Source organism: Apodemus sylvaticus, chromosome 18 (genome assembly GCF_947179515.1).
Source record: "Apodemus sylvaticus chromosome 18, mApoSyl1.1, whole genome shotgun sequence".
Classification (NCBI taxonomy): domain Eukaryota; kingdom Metazoa; phylum Chordata; class Mammalia; order Rodentia; family Muridae; genus Apodemus; species Apodemus sylvaticus.
This window is the reverse complement of record NC_067489.1, coordinates 29,289,752-29,315,039: the sequence shown is the minus strand read 5'-3', so window position 1 is coordinate 29,315,039 and position 25,288 is coordinate 29,289,752. Positions and strand designations below refer to the sequence as shown.

The window sequence follows — 25,288 nt, the reverse complement described above, 5'->3', positions numbered from 1 at the left end:
ACTAGGCTTTTAGGAAAACATTTTAAATATTTTTCTCCTTCTTAAACCTTTTTTTTAACATTTGAGATTATAACTTAATTATGACATTTTCTTCCCCCAAATCCTAAACACCATTTACTTCTTCCCATCCCCTTCAAATCCATGGCCTCCTTTTCTCCTTAATTATTATAGGATGCATATATGTATGTATATCCATATATACTCCTGACCATAAACTGGTCAGTCCATGTTATGGTCTGACCATAATGATCTGACATGTGGAAGTAATGCTACTTCCCTATGTGTTCTCAGGGTGAAGATACATACAAGGGAGAGAGGAAAGAAAATTTATAAGCTAGTTTTAAAGAACTCCGAGGCATGAAATGATTGGCCGTAAGTGATGGCAGAGAATGATGAGTGTAATCCTAAAGGACCAACTTTATCCACTTGTGTGATAAATTATGATGTGGGAGGCAAGGTTTGGTCTGGCGGAAGCATACGGCTGAATGGACATGCTAGCAAGTGATAGTTTAACTTGGGATGCATAGGGTAGGAAAATTCTGAACCCAGAAAAGTGTATGTGTTATACTGACACCGAGGATGGATTTCTGCCTTTAGTTTACACTACTCTGGTCTCTGTCTCACAGGAAGTCGGAGCTGCGAATCAACAAAGCCTCCCTGGCCGACTCTGGAGAGTACATGTGCAAAGTGATCAGCAAGCTAGGAAATGATAGCGCCTCCGCCAACATCACCATTGTGGAGTCAAACGGTAAGACACCCGCTGCCCTCTGTGTCTGTGGCAGGAGGGATGGAGACGTGTGATAAATGGATGACTGACGTCTTTATCCTGAACAAGAGAAAAACACGGGAAAGGAAGACAAACATGATGGACATCTTTTGTGTTCTCTGTCAAGGTCTTCATTGCATGTGATGATCTAGACGATATATGTATATAAAAGTCATAAAATATATTATAAATACATATATATATATATGTATGTATAATGTACACAAACACATATGAATGCATCTACTTTATTTATATGCAAGTCCTGACAAGTTTTAATGTTCCAAGATACATTTTAAAGTGATTACATCAAACCCATAGAGTGTTAGATACATTGACCCTTTAGGGCTATTAATTTTGAAATTAGGAACAACCTTAGAGGCAGTGAATTTCCTACTTTGCAAAGGCTTCTCACTGAGCTGAGAGTTGTTCCAGGGAGGATTTGCCAAACAACTGAAGAACTCAGAGGTGGGAAGTCCTACCTGCTAATTAACAACTTTACCCAGGTCTCCTAGGAAATCAGATGGTGACAACTGCTGGCTGTGTCTTCTGTCACTCAGTAGCAGGACCTCTGAGGGTCATGTCTAGGGGCTGATGATAGTCTAACAATGCCTCTTCAAACCTTGGAGCTCTCAGGAGCTGTTTCAAAAACCTTACTTTGTGTATTGTGGCATTAAATGATTGTGCATTTTTTGTAAGCCGAGTCTTGGGTTTCTCTGCTTCTTGGGAGAGATGAAAAATTTATGCATCATAAAATGAAAGGGTCTTTTGGAGTAGAAAGTTCAACATGGCAGCTCAGCTGGGAGGAGTAAAGAATGGGTGGTTAATTTCTTAGGAGACTGAGTTGGCTTCTGCCACTTAGTTCTCATGTGACACAAGATGGCAGGGAAGAGTGAATGGAATAGATGTTGTGGCAACGGTCAGGTTACAGGATGTACCAGAGTGACATAATCAAATCTATTACATTTCACTTTAGATACTTTTCTCTGTTGGGAGTGAAGGGAAAACCATGAAAAGTACTTTCAGTTACTAGTTTTAGAAACCAGGAATGAGAGTGCCGCTTAAAATGGATATGAGCAAGTGCAATGTCACTTTGCTTTGTAATCAATACAGGTTAATCGGGGCATTTGGCTATTATTACTTTATTCCGCATAGAGTTTTATAGAATTAGTGCACAAAATTCAAAATTTAAGGCTTCACAAATTTCAGCAGCTCATTTTTTACTCAGGCTTAATTCATGATTTTTGGAAACTTAATAATTTATCTTTTTGTTTTTGAGAGAGTCATGTGCCCCATGTCCTGTTTTGAAAGTTTTTTCTTCATTCTGCTTTAATATGTTTTTATGATAAATGATTATGAATTATGATTCTGACATTTAGATTGGATTTTTGTGACATACACACACACACACACACACATATCAGAATAAATTTACAGTTAGTGTTGCTGTTTATAGTATGATTGTGCTAATTATTCCATGACTTCTGGTTTAAAGGATTAAACAGAGATAATATACCACAGTACACAGTATTAGTCCTGGTTAAAAAAAATCTGTAGAGTCCTTTTATATTATTGTTAACTTTGGGATAGTAAAAGTTTGATAATACCTATTGTCATGTTTCTTACATAAAGAGCTATCTAATTGATATCAGTTATGTGGGGATGATCTTGGCTTCCAGGAGATGAATTTGTATCCAGGCATCTCAGAGAGTTTCAGCAATGCCATCTTCTGACAGTTTTTTTTTATTTCTTTTCCCTTTAAATGCCTCAGATGGTTTTAAACTTGAAAGAGAAAAGACCTTGCTATTTCCTATCCCTGTCATTTTTACCTGCTTTCATTTCTGCTTTTTGTAATTCTAACGAACCAATTTATGCTCCCACTTTGCCAAATGCTTCTCCAGGGTTCTCTTTACAATACTCTTGGACACTGAACTCTTTTCCTATGTCTGGGTCCTTGGCCTCCTAACAAAATTCAGGCCAGCAAGATTATGATTAGCAGGGATTGTGTGCCACCATGCCGTAAGACCGAGAGAACTGACCCCCTGGTCAGATGTCTTATTTACTGCTCAGCCAGTAGAGATGAGGCCCCATCCACATGTGACTATGTAGATCTATCTAAATTAGCCCCTAGATATAAATTAAATAATAAAAATCTAAGAAATTCCTTGGTTTTTTTCTGTTTACTCAAGGGGAATAGTGACAATATTGCCAAAATACTCAATTGCTTAGATGAACATGTGCGTAGTCACTCACTTATTAAGCTAGATTTGAAATATTTGTTTATCTTTTGGCCTTTTCTGATGCCTTTTCACTTCCTTGGGGAATTAAAGAAAGAATTTGCATGTGCAGACGCATATAAACCTATGTGACCTGCCGGTGCCCAATGTTGATTTTTATAGAAACATTATGTCAGGTCGTAATCCTCCTGTCGTGAATTATAAAATGCATATTGGCAGGAGAAAAGGCCACACACATTTTCTCTCAGCTCATATGCTCTGGCTTCTTTTTTATCTAGTTATGTGGCTTGCTCTCTTTCTAAGAAATCCTAATTTCACAATTAATTCTTAGCTAACAAACTCTAGGATAACTCTTAGATATTAGAATAGCGGGACAAAGACAAGAACGACAGACATAATCTGTCTGCACGTTAATTAAGTAATGCCATCTTTTCAAGGGGTAATCTGGGAGAATATGATGACTATTCAGTCAAGTCTTTTCTTATGTTTTCTCCTCTAAACAGGAGGGAAAAAATTATATGAGATTCAAGCTGTCATAGGAACAATTGAGCTTTTAGCCATGTTCTTCCATGAGAGAAACAAAAACAAACAAACAAACAAACAAAAAAACAAAACAAAAAAAAAGAGATCTTTTCAAAACACAAGGTTTGAATAGAAAATCAGTTAGTGGTTTAAAAATTTGACTCATGTGGGTCATAGTTACCCTCCCCATTCTCTGAAACAGTATTGTGGGAAATATGATATTGGTGACCAGCTCATGGAGTCACACTGAAAAGAATGCCAAGTAGGTTTTATTTATTTGTATTTATGTATTTATTTAGTTTAAGATAGGGCCTTACTGTGCAGCCATGACTGGCCTAGAACCTGCTATCTAGGACAGACTTGGCCTGAAATTCAAGGAGAATTCCTTGCCTCTGTCTCCAGACTAAATTGCTGGGGTTAAAGGCAGCGCTACTACGTCTGGAGTCCAATAAGGTTTACAATTTATTTGTCATTCTCCACATATGTTGTGTTATGTAAAGTACTCAAAAAGCTAATGAACATTAATAATACGATTAGAATGTGACAGACTGTGCATAGGAGCCCTACAGTATTTATTCATTTGAAAACTCAGCCGCTTATGCATTATGGACAATACAAAATCAGATATGCAAAGATGTTCTTAGGTCTATGTTTAACCATTGTAAATAAATGCACACACGTTAAAAATCATTTTTGATCACAACTTTTGTGTGCATAGTAGACACTTAAAAGTTCAGGGAAAGTAAAGAGCCAGGTAATGTATGTTAAATGTGCACAGACATCATGTGGGTATGTGTGGGCATGCATACACATGTATTTTAGTAAATATTGATGTTCTTAATGTGCCCATGACAAAGTCTTGAACAAGTCATGTATTCATATTTATTAAAAAATTATTTTCCAAAGGACATTTATCAACCATTGCCATTTGAGACTGGATTTAATTTATTAAAATAACTATCCAAATATGAAAATTACCACAATGTCGTTTATGTTCTCATGTCTACTGAGCGTGAGTTGGTCAATTCCTGATGATTTTGAAGTCTCACTATTTACACCATCGAGTAGACATTTGCAAGTGTAATATGCCAACTTACTGTATTAAAATACACTGCTTAGCTGCTAATCAAGGAGAAGGTAGCACTTATGATTTTTAAGTCTGTAAGTTGGATGTAAAATTACAGTCACACTGAAAACAAACAACTTTTATTTGTTTTTAAATCTTTGACTCCTGCACACGGGGAAATATTTCTGTGTAGTATTAATCAATAAGATTATCTTTTCTTAATTTGCAAAGATCTTTAAAAGTATCTTCTGTATGTTTTTTAATAGAAGATTTTTTTTTAAATCTGAGCTTGCATTTCCTCAGTATTAATTCAGGAAGTATTTTTGCGGAAACCACAGTCATTAAAGATGTTTTAACGATTTCCAGAATAAATATCTAATTTAGGAAGGGGTTTATTTTCAGGAGCCTCCGTGTATAACGGTTGTAACCATTTGCTACTATGAATGTTTGTCTAATGCAGCATTCAACCATAACAGGAATCTATGGTTAACCTGTCCTCTGCTCTGAGGTCTTTCACAATGGCTTTATTTTTTTTTTAAATCTTCTTTGAAGGTCACGGCAAACAATCACTTGGTTTGCCAAAAATAAAAATGAAGAAAATTTTGATGTTGGATTGGGCTTGGGACTTTGCCCAACCCTTCTCAGGCATTGTGAGTGCAAAGTGCCAATGTGGTGGTCAAGTCATTGATGCATTCTGAAGGGCACAATGAGGAGGCATCTTTCAGAGGCATCTCTCAGTGTGGGCAACAGTCTGAAAGCATTGTGCACCTTCCAGGTGTGCCTATGGAAGAACAACTATCATGAATCTTGGATTTGAAAACAAACATATAAAAATGTTTCTCTAAGATTGCTTGTTTCCTGAGAAGAACGATTTTATTTTCTACAGCCCAAATCAATAAAGATAAAGCTACTTGTTGCTGATTCAGAAACAGGTGTCTGCACTTGGTCCAACCGAGACCATCCTCTCTACTGCCTCCTGCATGAGAAAGGTTCAGAGAAGTCCTACACCTGCATATAGAAGTCCCTTTTACTTTGTATCCTGTCTAGTGGGTGTAAACATTGGTGGAGGAAACGTGGATGTCACAGAAAACAGTCTTACTCTACCAATAGTTGTCCTTAGAATGCTTGATGAAGAAAGATTGATCATTCACACTTACTTTATACTAAGAGGTTAACATCTGTGCTTGGCAAAGACACATTTCTGGTCATTGATACTCGAACCCATGATACTTGACCATCGCTCTGGAATCCCACATGACTTTTTCTCTTGTCCTAGTTTCCCAAACTCTTTCATCCCTAGAGAAATTTCAGAAGTTGAAGGAATATCATCTTCTTCCCTCCTGGGCTAGTCCCATCACGAGGGGCCCCACTCTATGACAAACCATGTATTGATTTAGATGTAAAATGGCAGCATATGTGACCGTCTCAGGATTTTCAGTGACTTTTGTATGGTACCTAGCATCACATGAGACTCAGCTTGTTTTTGTCTTGGTTAGGGCGGATGAGAATATGCAGCATTTGATTATTTATACAGAATCAAGGTTAAATGATTCCATCGTTATTCCTGTGCATCATGCCAGTATCACAAAACTGGAGAGATGGCTCAGCGGTTAATAGTACTGACTGCTCTTCCAAAGGTCCTAAGTTCAAATCCCAGCAACCACATGTTGGCTCACAACCATCTGTAGTGAAATCTGATGCCTTCTTCTGGTGCATTTGAAGATAGCTACAGTGTACTTAAATATAACAATAAATAAATCTTTAAGACAGAGCGAGCAGGGCCGACCACAGTGAGCATAGGTTCTGAATTCAAATTCCCAGCAACCACATGATGGCTCACAACCATCAGTCCAGCTACAGTGTACTCATATACATAAAATAAATAAATAAATCTTTAAAAAATACATACACACACACACACACACACACACACACACATATATATATATATATATATATATATATATATATATTAAAATCTAACAAACTAAAGCTAGTCTTAGGACTACCTACTGAGTTATGAAGACAGTGTAACCCCTCGCCCCTTTATTATATTCTTAAGGCATTAACAAAGCAAACTTTCGATTCTCAAATCTCGTAATTCTCAGGATAGTGGCATTCTCTCCTATGCACACTCATCCTTCTTCCCTTAAGGGAGCCTATCAGTAGCCAACATGTATCACATGGTATTGCTCCCATCTTGATCAACTCTGGCAATTTGAAGAATTCGATGCTAGAACTTGATGTTGTTTGCCAGTTTGTACAAAAGAAGAAGGAAGAACAAAAAAGCATGTTGCATGCTTTCATTTTTGAACACAACAGTAATTTTCAAAACTTGAGCGTTAGAAATTCCCCCTCGTTTGGTATGACAACAGCTTTGACGCTCTTGATTCCCCCATTTCTTTTTTCCTTTCCAAGAAACCCGCTATCTGTCTCTCAAGTGCTCCTTTCTTCCTCATTCTCTCCAGGGGGAGCGGACGGTTCCTCGTAATTACTTAGCATGTTTCATCTCCCGCTCTTCCCCCACAAAAGGAGAACTATTTCTTTGGACGTCTTCAGGAACTGCTCGTCCTTTCTCACACTCATTTGCAGTCGGCTTGTAGGCGATGGCCCCAGCTTCTAGCCTCCTGCTCTGTCCCATAATGGCCTGTCACCTTTTGTTTTTTGCAGAGTTTGCCACTGGTGTGCCAGCCTCAACTGAAAGAGCCTATGTATCCTCAGGTAAGGAAGTGATTCTGGAAAGTTTGACTAACCAGTCCGAGAGGCTTAACTCCTGGCTGCTCTTCACACTAACCAGCACTCCCCTGCATCCAGATTTCAGCTGCTCCTGTCTTCTGCTCCAGTATTTTTCTCAGCTTCCTTCTGACCTTTCGAATTGGACTTAAGGCCGGGTGGTTCTTTGCTGCAGGCCTGAACGGTGGCTCAGGATACAAATAGAAAGGGCAGAGATCATATCTACACATTGCTTGGTGACATTAGACAAGTTAAAGGAAGATCTGAGGTGCAAGATGAGATTTTTCTATCTTTTGGAGATGCATCTCTTGGTTGCTTGGGCAACCCCTTGGAATGAGACTGTGTGCCTCAAAGGTAGACATGGACACAGCATCTTATGGCTAACCTCTTAGATGCTATTGGCAAGTTCTGCCTCACCAGTTTTGAAACAACGGCCACAAAAACCCATGGCTTGACTTCTCAAACCTGTTAATGTAATGTTCTGTTTCTTTTCATTTTGCCTGTAGTATTTAATGGTGGCAGTTGCAGTCTGGGAAGATATGCGCTAATTATCACCCAGCTCTCTAAATCTGTATATAACCATAGTTCACTAGTTTCTTTACTAGTTGTACAGTGGCTTAGTCTGTGTTTTTAGCTGGTTTTAAAACAGAAATTTGCATATGTGCTCAGCCTAGCATTCCTCTTGGGATCCTTCTTTCTCTGTCTCCCTAGACCTAGGTTACAGCCATGTACCACCATGCCCAGCTATTTAATTTATTTTTTCTTTTCTTTTTGACACTACAAATACTTATATTACTTCTCTCTTTCCCCCTCTCCATCAAGCCCTCTAATATACCCTGTCCTTGCTCTCTTTCAAATGCATGGCCTGTTTTTTGTATTGATCATTGTTACATACATATATGTATATGATGTATATGTGTATGTGATTCCTAAATATAACCTGTTCAATCTATATAATGTTAATTGTATGTATGCTTTTGGGGCTGACCATTTGCATTAGGTAACCAGTTGGTGTGCCTGTCACTGAAGAAGACTATTCCTCCCACTCTCAGTGGTGTTCCTTAGTTGCCTGTAGTTCTTTATGTGGGTTGAGGTCTTGTGGGCTGTCCACATCCACTTTGACATGTCTGTTGCTGTCCTTGTTTACCACATGTTCAGGAAGTCACGTTGGAGAGACTTCATGGGTTCAGTTCCTAATGTTACTGGGATAGACAGTATTATCACACACTCTCTGAGCCTCTGGCTGTTATAATCTTTCCACTCCCTCTTTTGCAGTGTTCCCTGAGTCTTAGTGGACTTAGTGGTGTTAGGAGTGTTTTATAGATGTGTCCATTGAGATTGGGTGTCTCAACTCTGCATTTTGATTAGTTGTGTTTTTTTTTTGTAATGGTCTCCATCTATTACAATGAGAAATTTCCTCGATGAGGGGTAAGGAACACAGTTAACTTAGGATTTTTATGGTTAATAGAACCTTGGAAAATTTAGAAGTAAAAAAAACCCTAGTCTTTATTTGGCAGTAAGTTTGTGGACAGTTGAGATTGAAAACTCAATTTGTTTTAATATTATAATTAAATAAAATTCTCCTTCCTTTCCCCCCTCCAAACTCTCTGATATACCCTCCTTGCTTTCTTTTAAATTCATGCCCCCCTCCTGTCTCAGTTGTAGTGATAACTTGTTTTTATCTGGTTTCTTTTAATTGATGACAATTATAACTCATTTGCTAATTTTTAACAAAATCATGACACAACTCATTATTTTTCCTCCTTTTACGGACAAGGAACATTAAAGCACTAGGTACATTATGTTGTGTATCTCAGAAAGGAGAAGGGTGTGTACCTGGAGCTGAGCACTCTGCATGAGTCCCCACCCTATTTGTTGTTTGGCATAGTTGGCATTTCTCACCATACCACAGCTTTTTAAAGCTATTGTAGTCCAGAGAACCCTATGCAGCATCCTCCTCCTCTCCCTCATCTTCCTCGTCTTCCCCTTCTTCTTCCTCTTCCTTCTCCTCTTCCTTCTCTTCTTCCTCTTCCATGTTTTTGCCCTCTCAGGACTTACTCTTTTCTTCAAAACCAGTCTTCAGAAACTGAGAGAAAAGGGTGGTGTAGGGCAGGAAGAAAAGGAAGACAGGAAGGAGGAGGGGGAAATGTTTAATGAGCGGGGGAAATGAAGTTAAGTAAATTCTGTTACCTGTCATTCAGACATTTGTGCAGTGTAAGGACTTTCATTATCAAGTCCAGTAGACATTGTTAGGAAATTGGGCTTTGAGCCTTCTATACTGCTTCTATGTGGAAGTTGGATTTTTCCCCAGCATTTCCTGAAAGGTAATGGGAATATGGTGTCCTACCTGTCAGTTTTCAACGGTCTTCACTACTGAGCTTTTTTTCCTGATTTTCTAGGGTTGAAATTTTTTAAGTCCCATTTATTTCTCTCTGTCCTCTTTTATGGTCCATAATTTCTAAAATGCTGGGTTTCCCCCCTCCTCCATCCTTGCTACTTAAGCAAATCTTGTATGTCCCTAGCTCGTTCTGTTAGTTCAGCATATTCTGTTGGCTCCTTGGCACTGTGTGGGTCAGGATGTTTATGCTGATCCAAATTCCCCTAAAATATTTTCATTCTTGTTAACTGAGTGTGTGAAAGTTGCCCATTCTGCTGCAGTGGTATTTCTCTACACCTTTAAGCCTATACCTAAGAGAAAGAATGATTTCTTCCACCTGTAGTGTAGGCTTGCTACAAGTAATATTTCTTCAAAGCTCATTTCTCAGTTGGTCTGGGGAATGTCTTTATAGAGGGGTTCTCTACTTTTCTACCTCTTTCAGAAGTCTCTGCGCTTAAAGAACAGAGATGTCTCTTTGCTGTCTTTGCATAGTACGTGCATCCTTTTTTATTTATTTGTTTATTTATTTTAGGGATGCTTCTGTTTGGCTCTTTGCATTGCTTTTTAGCACGGCATTTCCAGGCAACTCCAGAACCTGGCAACATTCTAATTTTTAAGTGACATTACTCAATAAAGCTTCACTCCATTTTTATATTTTATAGAGTCTCCCATTAGAATATCAGTTTCCACAGAAGGCGCAAATACTTCCTCATGTAAGTACACATACTTATGCTTACTAGTGTTTAACCTAAGGTAACAGCTTCTGCCAGGGAGCTTGTTCGCATGTACCCTTGGACTTTATGGAGTTGTGATGCACTGAGCTTGGAACAGGAATGAAATGTCAGTTTGGAGTAGAAATGGCCTCCTACTGTGCTTCAGACTAACTAGATATAGATACCTGCTCCCTGCCAAATATACTTCAGAGGATACTGTGATACCACATACGTGTTAGTTTCTGGATAATATGGTGCCCTTGAGTGTTGAAAAAATATATATATAATTGCATAGCATCTGAGACCTAGTCTGGAATAGGTTTTTTGTGGGGTGTTTTTTGTTTGTTTGTTTGGTTGGTTGATTGGTTGGTTGATTGCTTGGTTGGTTGGTTGGTTGGTTGGTTTGGTTTGGTTTTTTCTGGTTTGTCTTAACACATTTGGCTGCTTGCCAAAGCTTCTATACCTTGTCTTGATACTTTCAATGAATGACAAAGGTCCCACACCCAGTTGTTTGGGACTTCCAAAGTTCCTTAATTTCACATTACAGTCTGCTGTGGCAGAGTGAAGAAACTATATACAGATGCCCTTAATTCAAACTTGATAGTTAGTAAGTAATTATGAAGTTGTTTGGAGGCACGTCCCTAGGCAAGATCCTAGATGAGTTTGGCCTGTTTACCATGAAATGTGCCTCCTGCTTGCGGGCTTCTTTCTCTGCTAGATGGATGGGTGCTGTGTGTGATGTCAAGGGAGCTTAAAAAATTGCCAGTGATTAGTAAAACTAGCTTCTGATACTTATTAGCTGTAAAGCGTTGAATTAAAATTTGATATTAGATCTTGGCAATAAAACTGAGAGCTAGTCTTTCCTAATTTAGTTCTTAAATTAAAGCATTTCTTTGATGAGATCTTCAATGAATGCATGCCCCTGTTTGTCTCCCAATTTACAGAATGTGTTAAAGAGACAGTATCTTACTTACTCAGCAGCCATGGCAGAAACCCAAAGGCAGTTGGGTTTTTGTAACTTACCTCATTCTGTCAGTCTGTTTACATAAATGGCGTTTGGTGGTAAAGCTTTTCTTCCAGGTTTGTGGAAGAAAACCTGTAACTATATGGTATTAAAACAGGCTATTTACTAGGAGTGTAGCTTCCCCAGTAGGGTGAGGGCTTGGCGTGGGTTTTATCCCCAGCACCCAAATTAAAGAAAATGAATTAAAAATCTATCAATGCCTGAGTTACTGGTCTACCTGCACAGACAGCATTTAATCAACTGGATAGCAGCAATCTAAGAATATCAAACAGGAAATGAAATTCCAGGAGAACTAACAGACTTCCTCAGGCCCCTTGTTACATATTCAGATGACAATTTCTGCTGGTGTGCCCGAAGTATTGGTTATTTGGTTCTACTTAAGGAATCATTAGGACAGATGTATAGATTTTATAAAATGACTCTAAGGAGTCATATTGAGCTTTGCTTTTAAAAAATGGTACATCAACGAAAATCTAGATTTTTGGGGACATATTTTCTGAAAATGATTTCTTTCTATATAATCCCTTTAAATGACACCATTGAGACCCTGTGACTGGAACCTTTCATGCTGTCATGGTTAGGGTGGTGAACAATGTCCTTAAACACATGCGAATACTTCTGGAATGGAGGAATTGCTTTAATTTTGGTTTTCCAGGACTTTGGGGATCTGTAATGAACCTCCTGATTTACATTTCTGTTGATTATAGTGCTATGGAGAGAGAAATAAGTGTGGAGTCTGAGTCCATTTCTTTAGCTCTCAGCAGAGTTAAGTCCTGCTATTTGGAGGCAATAGTTTAGCAGTAAGAAAGGCTGCATTTCCATGTGTCATTCTCCTATGTCACACTGTTCTTGGTAGGTCATTATTGTTGAACTGATTAGCTAATGCCTTTTCTCATCTCATGAAAATATGCTCTATAATTTGGAAATATAAACCAAGTGCAGGATTCTAGGCCTACTGAGAATAGCACACGGGGTGAGGGTGGGACATTGGACTCCTTGCAAGGCAGCACTAGCAAATTGGTTTTAAATTTTCAAAATAGGGTTTTTCTGTGTGTTTGTTTGTTTCTAAGTAAAATACTATGGAAAAGTTCACATGGGTGGCCTGAAATTTTCCAGGTAGGTCAGGCTGGCCAGAGATCCCAGAGGTCCATATGCATCTCCCTCCACTTTTCTTTTAAGTGTACCATCATACCCAGGCCCTTAGATTTGCATTGCAACACTTTGTTGACTCAGAACCCTACCTGGGTTGCTGAGTCTGTTTTTCCCCTGATAACTCCTGTTCCAGACACTCTCCCTGACCACCCCAGACCCAAAGCAGTCCTCACTTTTCTAATTGAGAATGGATAAGAAACAAGAAGAAGCAGTTTAAAGCTGCCTATGTCATCATGGAAAATCATAGCATGGGCCTTAGCATACACTTTCTTTTCTACTGTGAGCTTCTCACTCTGCCTGGCAACTTACTTGCTATGCCTCTGTGCACTCAACACACCACACACTTTGATCTCATACTACCAAGACATACATGCTTTGGGTTTTGTTTTGTTTGGTTTTCTGGTAAGGCATGTCTAATGTAGGATCTTGCTTATACTGCATAATCTCTGCCTCCAGGACTCTAGAAAAATACATTTTTTTTTGAAACCATAACAACTAAGAAATTATTCTTGACTGAAGACTTTAAGGGTTTTATTTTTCTTTTACATATTCATTGTCAGTTCCCTCCATTTCAATTTTTTTCATAGAATTTCAAAATGTGGGTGAAATATTAAAGATACTATCTCTTCCATTTGTAAGGCAGTTTCTTTTTAAAAAATATTTGAATTCCTTGTCTTTTTTTTTAAAAAAAGATTTATTTACTTATTATATGTAAGTACACTGTAGCTGTCTTCAGACACACCAGAATACGGCATCAGACCTCATTACAGATGGTTGTGAGCCACCATGAGGTTGCTGGGAATTGAACTCAGGACCTCTGGAAGAGTATTCGGTGGTCTTAACGGGTGGTGAGCCATCTCTCCAACCCCTGTAATGCAATTTCTTAAAGCTATTTTTTTTCCCAGAAACTGGGAACATGCATTGTAGGTTTGCTATGTTTGAATTTCTTTTACATCCTAACTTTTTCTTAGACTAATCATTCTATCAGGGAGCCTAATCCTTTTACATTCATTTATTTTATGCAAATGAGGCTTATGTGACAAAAAAAGAGCTGTAGGTGGGTGGCTCAATAAGTGTCCTGTCACTTGTAGTGACAGGTTGTCCGAGGGCAGCTTGAACCCTGCTCTATTGTCATAGAACTAGCTTGCTCCCCATTTCATCAACTCAGCAGAAATGTAAATGGATCGTTTAGAGTCACCATAATGACTCCTCTCGGAAGTGCCAGCTGTCACTGACCCCATTTTGCAGACAATTCTCTTAAATGCTATAAGAAGCATAATTCTGACAACCATGACTATCTCGATTTAAGCTTTATCTGTTCCAATCTAACGCATGAGGGAGAGAAGCATTCACGAGAAGACTCACGAATGGTCAGAAAAAAAAAATGCTGTGCTCCGCTCCTGGTAAACAGTGCTTAATAGCAATATGTGTTTCAAGTAATAGTAACAGCAGCAATCTTAGTTATCATAAGCCTGTGTGCTAGTTACTGCGCCCTCCTGTGGCAGCTCAGGGCTCTCTCTCTAAAAGCTCTGTCACTTTACAGATGTCGCTCAAAGCAACACTGTAGCAGAGTTCGAACCCAGACAACATACTACCCCGTCTAAAGGTTTGTTGTCTCAAAGCAAAAGCCTTTCATATTTAAAGTAGGGCAAGTGTGCAAGTGGACGGGAGAACAGCGTTTAATGCAGAGTGTGTATTGGTAGTGAAGGTAATTTGAGTCGCCTTAGGCTGGTTTGGTTTGCACAGTTGGACAGCAAAGCACAGCAGGTGCACAATCCAGGAAGGGATAACTAGTCTGTGGACGCGGTAAGAGCTTAGCAGGTTACCTAACTTCCTGGCCACGCGCTCTTTCTGTGTCTGTTACATGTTTCAAACACATATTGGGCAGCGCAGTGAGAGAAAACAGATGTAAATGGGTCTGCACAGCTGTGCTCACGGGTGGTCGGTCACTTGTACGCGTGGAAGAGGGTGAGAGTGCGAAGAATGGATGTATTCTTTGAGTTTGAAAATTTTTAGCCTTCCAGTGGGGGAAGCAAATGAGTTCATGATTTTCAGCCGCAGCGGGGAGGCTGAAGGTCCTCTGCCAGGAAATCCCTGCCAGTTCGATACGTTATATATTCTCAGCAGAGGCTGCATTTTAAAAGAATATGTCCAGGAAGTCCTCTTTGAAGTCTCTGAAAGAAATGAACAATTCGGTCTTAGATTTGGCACCTACATGAGATAGCTAAAAGGACAAAAATGTCTTTTGTCTATATCTTAATGAGATACAGCTTTAGCACTTGGGAATAGCACAGTGACTGACCAGATTGGACCGCGGCTGGCTGGCCCACTGGGACAGTAGAGTTATATTTCTTATCTTCTACCTTCAGCTGTAACTAACAGAGCCACTTTAAAGGTAGAGAAAATGGTCCTGATCTTTGCTAAATGACTCTCAGCTGGAAAAATGGCTTTTTTTTATGGTAACTTATTTCCAGATCTCTGGTGGTAGTAAACTGAGCTCGTGTGTAAGAGGGCTTCTGACTAACGGCCTGTTGTGTTTGGGTTTCCACAAACATGGTGTCTGAGAGGGCATGGTAGCGACTTCCGCGGTGAACGATGTAAAACTGCCGTGGTGGTGCATATGGCAATGAAATGATTCAAAAGGAGAATTGGCCAACTGGCATCGTTTCACTCCTTCTGATTGCTTAGAGGTTTGGGGCAGTGTAGGGACTTGTGATAGAGTCAGGACACGCATGTACCACCACTCAAACATGCAGACAAATCACTGACGTCATGTTCAGCTCATTCTTTTTGTAACTAACTATATGTTAATTTTTTTCTACCAGTGAGCTGTGATTCTTGAGTTTCATGTTATTACTCCACTGTGGTCACTCAGTACCTCTCGTATCCCACTGCTAGAAGGACCCTGCCCATTGTTTTAATCAAGATTACCATTTTGTATTGGATTGAAAATTTAAACTTGTAGAAAGCTATTCTTTTGGACCTAAAGGATGTGTGTGCACATCCACACATGTGTGACCCATATGTATAATGGATTTCTGTATGACACTTTTCTTTTTACAAGGCATGTTTTTATAAATTGAGTCAATGGTGAAGAGAGCTCTATAGGTTTGATTTTATTCTCTTAGGTTAGTGGTTCTCATCCTTCCTAACATTTCAAGCCCTTAATATAGCCATGTTATATTGACATGATGATCCCAACCATAAAATCATTTTTGTTGCTACTTCATAACTGTAACTTTACTACTGGTATGAACTGTAAATATCTGATATGCAGGATATCTGATATATGACCCCTGTGAAAGGATCATTAATCCCCAAAGGAGTTGGCGAGCCACAAGCTGACACCCGCTGCTCGAAACAGGCATATGGGGCTCACCAGGCAAACTATGATGAGACCAGATTCAAAGACTTAAAGCAGAAATTGAAAATGAGTCTTCCGGTTTCAGATCATAGGCTCATAATACAAGGCTTTATGATATCTATGACACTATGAGGGGCGACCTTTTGCTTTGCCTAAAAAAAAAATCAAAATAGAGTTGTTAGAAGGACTCAAGACAATAGTTAGCCTGGGGCTAAGACTTATGAGAAAGGGTATTCTTCACAATCAACCAAGTAATGAGGTGGATAGCGGAGTCTTCAGTGAGTGGCAGAATCAAGTAGAGCCGTTCATTCAAGGCTTTTGTATCATGAAATCAGAAGAAGACGTTGTTCTGGAGCCACTGAGCGGTTTGGTTGTTGGAAATAATGTGGCACTATTTCACAATACGCTCTTTACTTTGGGGACACTGTGTTAAGGGGAAGCGATCTCCCTGTTCATGAGACTCTTATTCTAGTTAAGTCCTTTGGAGAGCTTCATGACCTCGTCAAGGCCAGGTGATAATTTACAACACACTTTCATAAATCATGAAATTAGTTGAATGATAGTTAAGTTTCTAGTAGCCATGTATCAGCTATGGAGTGGTTGCATCCCTGTGTTTGATTATTTGGGGAGTCTTTTACTGGGACATATGCGCCAACTTCTCACTAAAATCTAATTCTGACTATCGACTGGGAGAGGAAGACTAACTTTATTTTGTGTGCTTCTAAAATGTGATCCTTTCTCGTTATCGCACTGCATATTTACAGAACACAGTATTATATCCACTACATGTGTACTCATATTATGAAACTCATGTCATGAGACTAGTATTTCCTGTCTCCTTAGCATTTATTTTTGGAGCCATCCAGCTCCATTCTTTTTCAAGAAAGATATGCTTAATCAGCCTACGTGCTGTGAACGCCAGAACCCATTGCTAATGGTACACAGCTCATTATTTCAGGCTTCCTCAATTCCTCCCTTAATTCCTCCCTTAACTCCTCCCTCAACTCCTCCCTCAACCCCTCCCCCAGCCCCTCCCTCCACCCCTCCCTCAACTCCTCCCTCAACCCCTCCCTCCACCCCCTCCCTCAACTCCTCCCTCAACTGCCCCCTGTACTCTTGCCAGCCACAGCAATTACTATTATACTGTTTTGTTTAAAAAAAAAAATGAATTAGAAATTGAATTACACCCTTATTTTGAAAATATATTTATTTTTCTGTGTGTGGGTGTTTTGCCTGCATGTATGTCAGCGGACCATGTATGTGCCCGGCAGCCAAGGGGGCCAGACAACGTTGTCAGATCCTTTCGGGTTGGAGTTTCAGACACTTGTGAGCTGTCATGTAGTTGTTGAGAATAGAACCCAGGTCCTCTGGAAGAACAGCCAGTTTTTGAACTCCGGAGCTTTCTTTCCAGTCCCTACAGCCTCATTTTTACAGGGCTATTTCCGTTACCTTTAGACTCATTATAACAATTCTGAAGAATATGTCTTTTTAAGCCAGGAAAGCTTTCACTTTAGATGAACTGATTTTTAAGTATAAAAATGAGTGATAATTTTCAAATTACAATACATGGGAAAACTTTTGAAATTTATAAAGCGTTTTTTTCTTAAAGATTTGTTTATTTTTTACCTTGTCTGTATGACTGTTTTGACTGCATGTGTATGTACCATAAATGTACAGTGCCTCCAGAGGCCAGAAGAGGGTGTTGGATCCCTTGAAATTGGAAATTATAGCTGTAAGCCACCAGTTGGGTGCTGGGAACTGAACCCAAGTCCTCTGCAAGAGCAGTCAGTGCTTTTAACCATGGAACCCTCTTTCTAGCCCTTGTAAAGTGTTATTACTTTGAGGTTGAAATGTGGAGTATTAGATCCTGAACATTTAAAAGAAGTTTAATTAATTTCATTTTCTTTTTACAATTAAAACCCATGGATACGCGTTAGAAAATTTGTCAGGTTAAAATATCTATTCAAACATTCATCATTTGTTTGCCGAAAGCCTTCAAAGTCCATCCGCCTTTCAGGGTGCACAGTTTCATTGTTCTTTGTAGTCAGTTACTGGGAGGTAGCACACTGAGGCAGCTTGCCTCTAGGTGTGTTTAACTATTCACTGTCCAACCTTTCCCTACCATTCCCTTTTCCTTGCCATTTTTTCCAACTTCTGGCAAAAATCTCAGAACTTCTGCCTCTCAACTTCTTTGGGAGCAAAGACTCTTGTATATGACTCGTGTAGGTGAGGGCATGCAATATTTAGAAGAAAAATGTGTGTTAGAAGTTTCATAAGAGCAATTGTATATTGAAAGAGATTATTTCAGCTGAACGAGAAAAAGGGCCATGATTGGCCCACTGTGGTTAGCATTTTATAGCAGGTGTCATCCAAGTCTGAGATAATGCTGGTTGAGGTGTTATCAGGGTCAGAGACGCCACTGAGGGAAATGATGCCTGAGAGGTTCATCGGGCCTCTTCCACCCACACCCCTGCTCTTACACTGAATCCAGCATGGAGGAGCTTGGTTATTCATTCATTCCTTTAACAAGGGTGCAGTGTGCTCACATATCCACTAACCATGCAGAGGGCTGCTGCACCAGCACTTTTCATTTTATCTCTCAGTCTAGAGAGGTCACCAGTGTCTTAGAAACCAATTACACAGGCTCCTGTGGGTTATGCCCCAAGATGTCTTCACATCCACTCTGCCCCTTAACTCTCTCATACATAGGGAAGATTAGTCTAGGTTGTATTTGTTCATCAGATAGGAGCTCACACCCCTGGGTTTTTTTCAGTCCGGACTGCCAGGAGTTTTGTTTGAAACAGTCAAACGTTTAATCAGTCTTTGTTTAGAAATTTTAAAGGAATTGGGCCATTTCAACAGGCAGATAACAAGTTGAAAGCTAAAACCTGCCTTTTTGATGATTCTCCCATCATTGAGAACAACAAGTAATTAATAAGAAACCTGTATGGCATTTGATCAGGTTTCAACCTACACATTCCCTATATGAGAAGTAAGATGTATTAAAAAAAAATCCTGCAAGATAGAATATTTAAGATCTTATCCTCTAATGTTCAACGTAAATATTATCATGCATTCAAGCAGATCTAGCTATTTAGTCAACCTGCAAAAATCTGTATCCTTCACCAATCACATAGCTCTGAGAACAAATATTTATCTTACAATCTATTCATATTCTACAAAGCTAGAAATTGCTAGCATTCTTCTCTACCAAAATGAAGCTGCAAAAATTATCATATCCTACTATGTTCCAATGCACCATGAGCAGACCCTCTTTGTCAGGTAGAATATGTTTATGATTTAAGTGTAAGATGACGAAAGTAAGAAGAATAATCTTATTTCATTAGATAAAAATTTTTCTAATAAAAGAATTTTTGTGACATTTTTGTATGTCCCTTTCTTGATCTGGACAGATTCTTTCTCTCTACTGTCTCCATGGTAGCTCCTGAGACTAACTTTCCCAAAGCTCAAAAGCATCAATGAGTCTTTGTTTGGACTTTTTCTTCAATTTAGCTGTAAATTATAAACCACACAAAGTATTCCTGGATATAGCTTAGGATGAGTAGATGTGAGGGAGGGAGAATTCCCTTATGTGCACATGTGACCATGTGTGCAAGCATGATAAGCTCTGTGAAGGACCTGAGGATTCCAGGACATAAAAGAGACTTACCGGACTCTTTGAAATAATTCAACTTCAGGCATAAATGGTTGAGATTAGGCAATACCGTATTTAGTAGAGAAAAATAAAAATGAAACCCAATACCTGTGTGAAAAGATAGTATCAAAAAGCATCTTGCTTTTTCTTTAAAAGTTGAAGAAAGAACATTGGCTGTGAGTTTTGGTATAAAACTTGCATGGAGGAATGGCCAATAGAAGTTTCTAGAAGAGAGAGTCTTTGTGAGGACTGGTTGGTGGTGTTGTGAATACCCTCCCCGTGTGCAGGACCAGTGCTGCTCGCTGCATATTCTATTAAAAATGATGCTCAAAAGTTGGGAGAGAAATGGTCTCATCAAACCGTAAACATAGCTTCAGTTCTTTTGCTCTTCTCCTAGGTTGTCAGAACAGGTCCCAGCTTTTGACTATTCTTTCTTGGTCCTATAGCTCTTGTTTTAACTGGTCATTACTGGTATACCACGGTGTGAGCATTGGTCCCCACAACAAGATGTAAGGCCCTGAGGAAGAATCGAGACTTATTTGGTTGTTTCATTTACATAATGTTTGCTATGTCAGTTCCCAGAAAGTATTAAATGGATGCAAATACCAACACTGAGTTAATGAATGCTTTTTTAGGTCATGGTCATTTTCAAATCATTCATCTATATAATGAAAGGAAAACTACCTTAATCTTAACTTATGGGAAGAGCTCCATCGATATCTTAAAATCAGTGTTTTGAACTATAACACTGGCTTCGGTAATTAATGATTTTTCAGAACACTTGTAGTATTTTCAGAAATATTGTAAGTCTGTTTACCTATCTTTTATATTATTTCTAATTTTTATATCTGGAAATTTTGGGATTTTGAGGCTATATATTCTTTTTTTATAGTGATTTTAAGAATCTGTCTCCCTTGTAGGGATTTTAGTAATTTGGGAAAGAATTAGCTGGTCGCTGTCCCTCTTTGTGGTGCTGAAGTGTGAACTTGGTTGGAAGTAAGGGAATTGCCACAATCAAGCCAGCAAAGTGGGTTTGTTTTGTTCTTACTATCATATGCAGTAACACACCAGCAAAGGCATCTTTTATTAAGTGACCAGTATTTTAATTTGGCAATAGATATGACTAGTACCATTATTCAAATGAGGGGAGAACAGACTTGACTATTCAAGGGTATCTAACAAAAAGGGGCAGAAATAGTATTCAGTCCTAACTTTTCTGCATGGCTTTTATTTGCAGAGAGTAAAGGTAGAGGGTATATGGGAAACACTTGGATAGCTCCTCATGTGTATCCAAAGGCCATGTAATACAACAACTTCTTTTAAAAATGGCCTCCCGACACCTCCTTCTTAAAGGAAGTATAGGAATTATAAATACATTTATTGTCATAAATGTTTCTCACGTGTGTTCAAACTTGAGAATCGTAGACACAAATTTCCATTTGTTTACAAGGGATGCCTTGAATATCTCCCTCCTTCCTGCCTCTACTCATTTAGACGGAGGATAATTGTTAAGTATGTTGTCACTTGCTGTATCTCAAATGTACAAGAATGCACCTAGAAATGTACAGCCTCAGTTATGACATATTTGCTTTGGAGGAAGCAGAATATAATATAACTTTGTTTCATTTTTAAGTTTGACACAGGATTATTTGGTTTAAGAATCCCTAAAGTTGTTGCTTGAAGGTTGAGGCCCTATGAGCTCTGTCCCTTTCACATAAGCTTGTCCCATCTTTGTTCAAAATTATTTAAAAAAAAAAAAAACAAAAAGAATATCCATAGTGGTTTTTTTTTTTTTTTTGCATTTGCTTAGATTGACTTATTTTATTAGTTTTGTGGTGTGGTCCTCCATCCTCCCAAGCAAGGTAGCATCTTAACCTCTGGTGGCGTTGTGTTAATAGTTAAAACATGGAACATTTTGTTGTGTTGTGGTATAAACGCCAAGAAACTGACAGTGATTTAACAGGAAATGAAAGCTGAATGACTCTCTCTCAATATCAACTTAAAGCCTTGACAGGAATCTGTCTGTAACAATGTATCAGTTTGAACAGGTGAAGAATAAGAAACTGTTGCTTACTGTAGCTGGGTTTCTTTTTCTTAGACCTCAAATAGGGAACAGTTTTTTTTTTCTCTCTAAAAATGTAATGTGTATCTTTAAACATAGTTGTCTATATACAAAATTGTTATGCTTGACTTTGGGCATCATGTGTGTCTTAGTGCCAGGTATAATTCCCAGGTTGTCTACAGATACTGCCTGAACATTTAGAAAAGGATGTCTGACTATAATTAAGAACGAGCACTCACAGAGGATAAGGCATGGAGAATTAATTGGGGTTGCAGCTCTTGTCTGTGCATTGACTGCAGAGCTTGGTGATTGCCCCAGCTGTCTCGGCAGTGATCTCAGGACTCTCTCCAACCCCAAGGCTCTTCCTCTTTAGCGTTTGTTATTACTTAGCTATTTTATTTGGCAGAGATCCCGTCTATCTCATCTTCTAATGCACTGGCAAGATTCCTATTGACAATAGCTTTGAGCCTAGTACTGCTAGGGTAGGCTGCAGAGCCGAACTTTCTAGCCTCTGCATCCTTATAAATAATGCATCTGTTTTCCTGTAACTACATGAACCTTCAGACTTTAGTGGACCATTCTTTGTTAGTCAGGGTAAAATTGTTGGGAGATAAGCCATAGTAGAAATAGTTGTAGGCAGTTATTATCAGGGACCTAAACATGACTTTCATGGTATATGTCTGTATCACAGGCTTCATGCTAATGAAATATTTGTGATGTTTATCATAGACATAAACAAGGTATAGAGAAAGGATGTCTTTGCTGACTAAGGGGCTGGCTTCCTTTATAAGCAAGCCCTGTGAATGTTAGTCGAGAATCCTATGATAATCTAATGGCCATACTGCACCCAATTAACTTTGCAGCTTAAAAACTTTCCTTTCTAACAAACAAACAAGAGCAAATACTTTTCTTTAGTTTGTGATGAAGATAGCATTGTCTCTGAAAATAATCCTCCTGCCTCAGCCTCTGGCATTCTAGATAGGAGACCACCATTCCTGTTTCAGATATTTTTTTTGGAAATTAATATGTTTCCTTAACAAGTCAAGAAATGGGACCAACTGAACTTCAAAAGTTTATATTGGCAGCATCTTTCTCTATAAGTCTTTCGTTGGCCAAAGAAATAACAAAATATAATAATGCCTTGTTTGATTTAAATTGAGCCACCACAACCAGCTTTTTCTCTGTTTAAAATGATATTTTTCATGTTTTATATCATAATATAACCACAGCATCTCCTCTTTCCCTATCTTCCCTTCAAATCCTTCCATGGGCCCTCGCTTTGCTATTTTTTTGGTGTCAGCCCTGAAAACATATACAGACAAGTAACACTACATGGACAGAGTAGATTATATTTTTATATTTAGGAATGCAGACACATACACACGTGTAACAATCAGGCTTTAAAATAATTAAGCTGTCGTCATCCGCTACCATTGCCAAGTCTGTTTTGGTACTTGGTTTGCTGGTTACTGGGAATGGAAACAGATGGGTTACATAGCTCCATCTATGATCGTCCAGTTTCACTGACAGCCTTTTGTCTAGCCATGATTCTGTCTGGAACTGAATCTTTGCATTCTTCTTCTATCACCAGTCAAAACAAAACATTATCAGAAGAAAACATTTTCCTAACCGGCTCCTAAGTGAAGGGAATTCTCAGATGTTCAAGCAAGCAGCATACAAAAAACAGTATTTCCTGACAGACTCATTAAGAAAAAAAAAACATCAGTGTCAGCTACACAAAATAGAATCTATTGTAAGCCACAGAAACCTGTGACTGTCACAACTTACCAATGTGCCAGGCTAAGATGAAGAAAACTGTGTCATTCATTAGTTCATTAGGATGAAATCACCCTGGGAAGCAGTTTGTTTTCTTCTAGTTTTCCTTAGTCTTGAGTGAAGCCTGAGTCTAGTAAGCATTTGGTGGATGATCATTGAGCGAATGGATAAATGAATGAATGAATGAATATTTTCCAAAAGTAGTGAGGACAACATCAAACTAGAAAGAGTCTGAGAAAACTTAGGGGAGAGAGAGAGAGAGAGAGAGAGAGAGAGAGAGAGAGAGAGAGAGAGAGAGAGAGAGAGAATGAATGCATTTAAGAAAATGAATAGAAAAAAATCTGTGGCCACATGGGCACCAAAGACCAAATCCCTTTTCAGTTTAATCAAAGAATTATTATTTATTTTTTAGTGTAGGATAGAGTTTATTTAGAAACAGAGAAAGGCAGAAAGAGAGGGAGAGGGAGAGGGAGAGGGAGGAGGGGAGAGGATAGGCCAGCCAGGAACATGTAGAGGAGGGGGAGAGGAGAGAGGGAGAAGGGGCCAGGGAGAGAACAGAGTCAGAGAGAGAAGGGTAATCAAGGAATTATTATTGTTATTGTTATTGTTATTGTTGTTTTGTTTTGCTTTGTTTTTCAACACAAGATTTCTCTGTGTGGCCCTGGCTGTCCTGGAACTCATTCTATAGACCATGGTGACCTCCAGCTCAGAGATCCATTTGCTTCTGCTTCCTAAGTGCTGGGCTAAAAGGTGTACACCCCCAGCCCACCACCCAGCTATTCTGAGAAATTTCTAACTTAGTGTATTTTTCCAGTGTATTCAGATACTGATTCAGTTCTGGGGGTAACCTGAGAGATTTTTTTTTTTTCTGTTGAGCTCTGTGGCACATCTTGTTGTTGGAAGACACATGCAGGGAGGGACCATCATGATGGTTGGTATGGAGTCAGTTTAGTTCATGTACTTACTTGCCATTTATTACTAAAATGTGTTGATTTCCTCACGACCAGAGTAAGTCAAACAGGACAGTTACAGGGATATCACGTTTGTTCTTGTGCCCACTCCTGCTTACCTAAGTCTAATATATCAAGTCCAGCTTAATATTTGACTGTAGCACTCAACAACAATGAACATCTTGTGTAATTGATGGTTGTTTTCTGAGAGTATTTCTTGCATGGATTCATTTCACATAAAGTGTTCAGTAGAGGGATAGCTCTCTGAAGTGACATGGCCTAGGTCTCAAACTCATGGCTTTCTAGCTATGTGATCTTTGTATCCTCTCTAACCCTTGTTGTTCCCATCTATAAAGTGGGGATGTTATCACTCTACAGGCTAAGCTGATTTCAAGGACTGGCCTATGTATTCTACTTAGTATAATATCTGGTCTGCTCATCTCTACTTGACTTTCTCTACACCATAAGGTGACCCAGGCTGGCCATACATTGTCTTATGCAGTCTCTACCCTTTTATATAGGAGGAAAAGAGCTTAATTAATACTATGGCTCTTCTTTTGACTGCCTGCAGCCACATTTACACAGCCCAATACAGTGCTGGCTGAATAACCAGCCACAAAACCTGTGAGGCACAGAACACACAGTCAATGCACACGTATCCCAGCACTTTGGAAATGGTAGCTATTTTTATTACACGTAACGGATGACCTTAAAATTTGAAATCTGCTTTTGGAAATCAGGGTTATCCTAAGGTTTCCCAATCTTTCCTCCCTGCTGACTTACAGAAAGGAAATCATTCTCAGTGCCGAGCTTCCAATTTCTTAATTAGTTACTGAATGTTGGCTAAATTACAGAAATGCTGTTTCAAACTCAGTTGGAAAACTCAAAGCA

The 25,288-nt window shown here is 39.0% G+C and overlaps 1 protein-coding gene across 4 annotated transcripts in view; it reads left to right on the top strand.

The window, feature by feature from the left end:
- Nrg1 (neuregulin 1) overlaps positions 1-25,288 on the top strand; it is a 1,103,601-nt gene that overhangs the window by 967,032 nt on the left and 111,281 nt on the right. For 2 of the 4 annotated variants that reach the window (XM_052162554.1, XM_052162547.1), the window contains exons 1-2: positions 7,175-7,312; positions 10,364-10,414. In XM_052162554.1, coding sequence (XP_052018514.1) covers positions 7,198-7,312; positions 10,364-10,414 — 166 coding nt within the window. In that variant the 5' untranslated portion in view covers positions 7,175-7,197. Of the gene's footprint in view, positions 1-626; positions 749-7,174; positions 7,313-10,363; positions 10,415-25,288 lie in introns of those variants that run through there. The other 2 variants (XM_052162546.1, XM_052162552.1) reach the window with 2 other exon arrangements.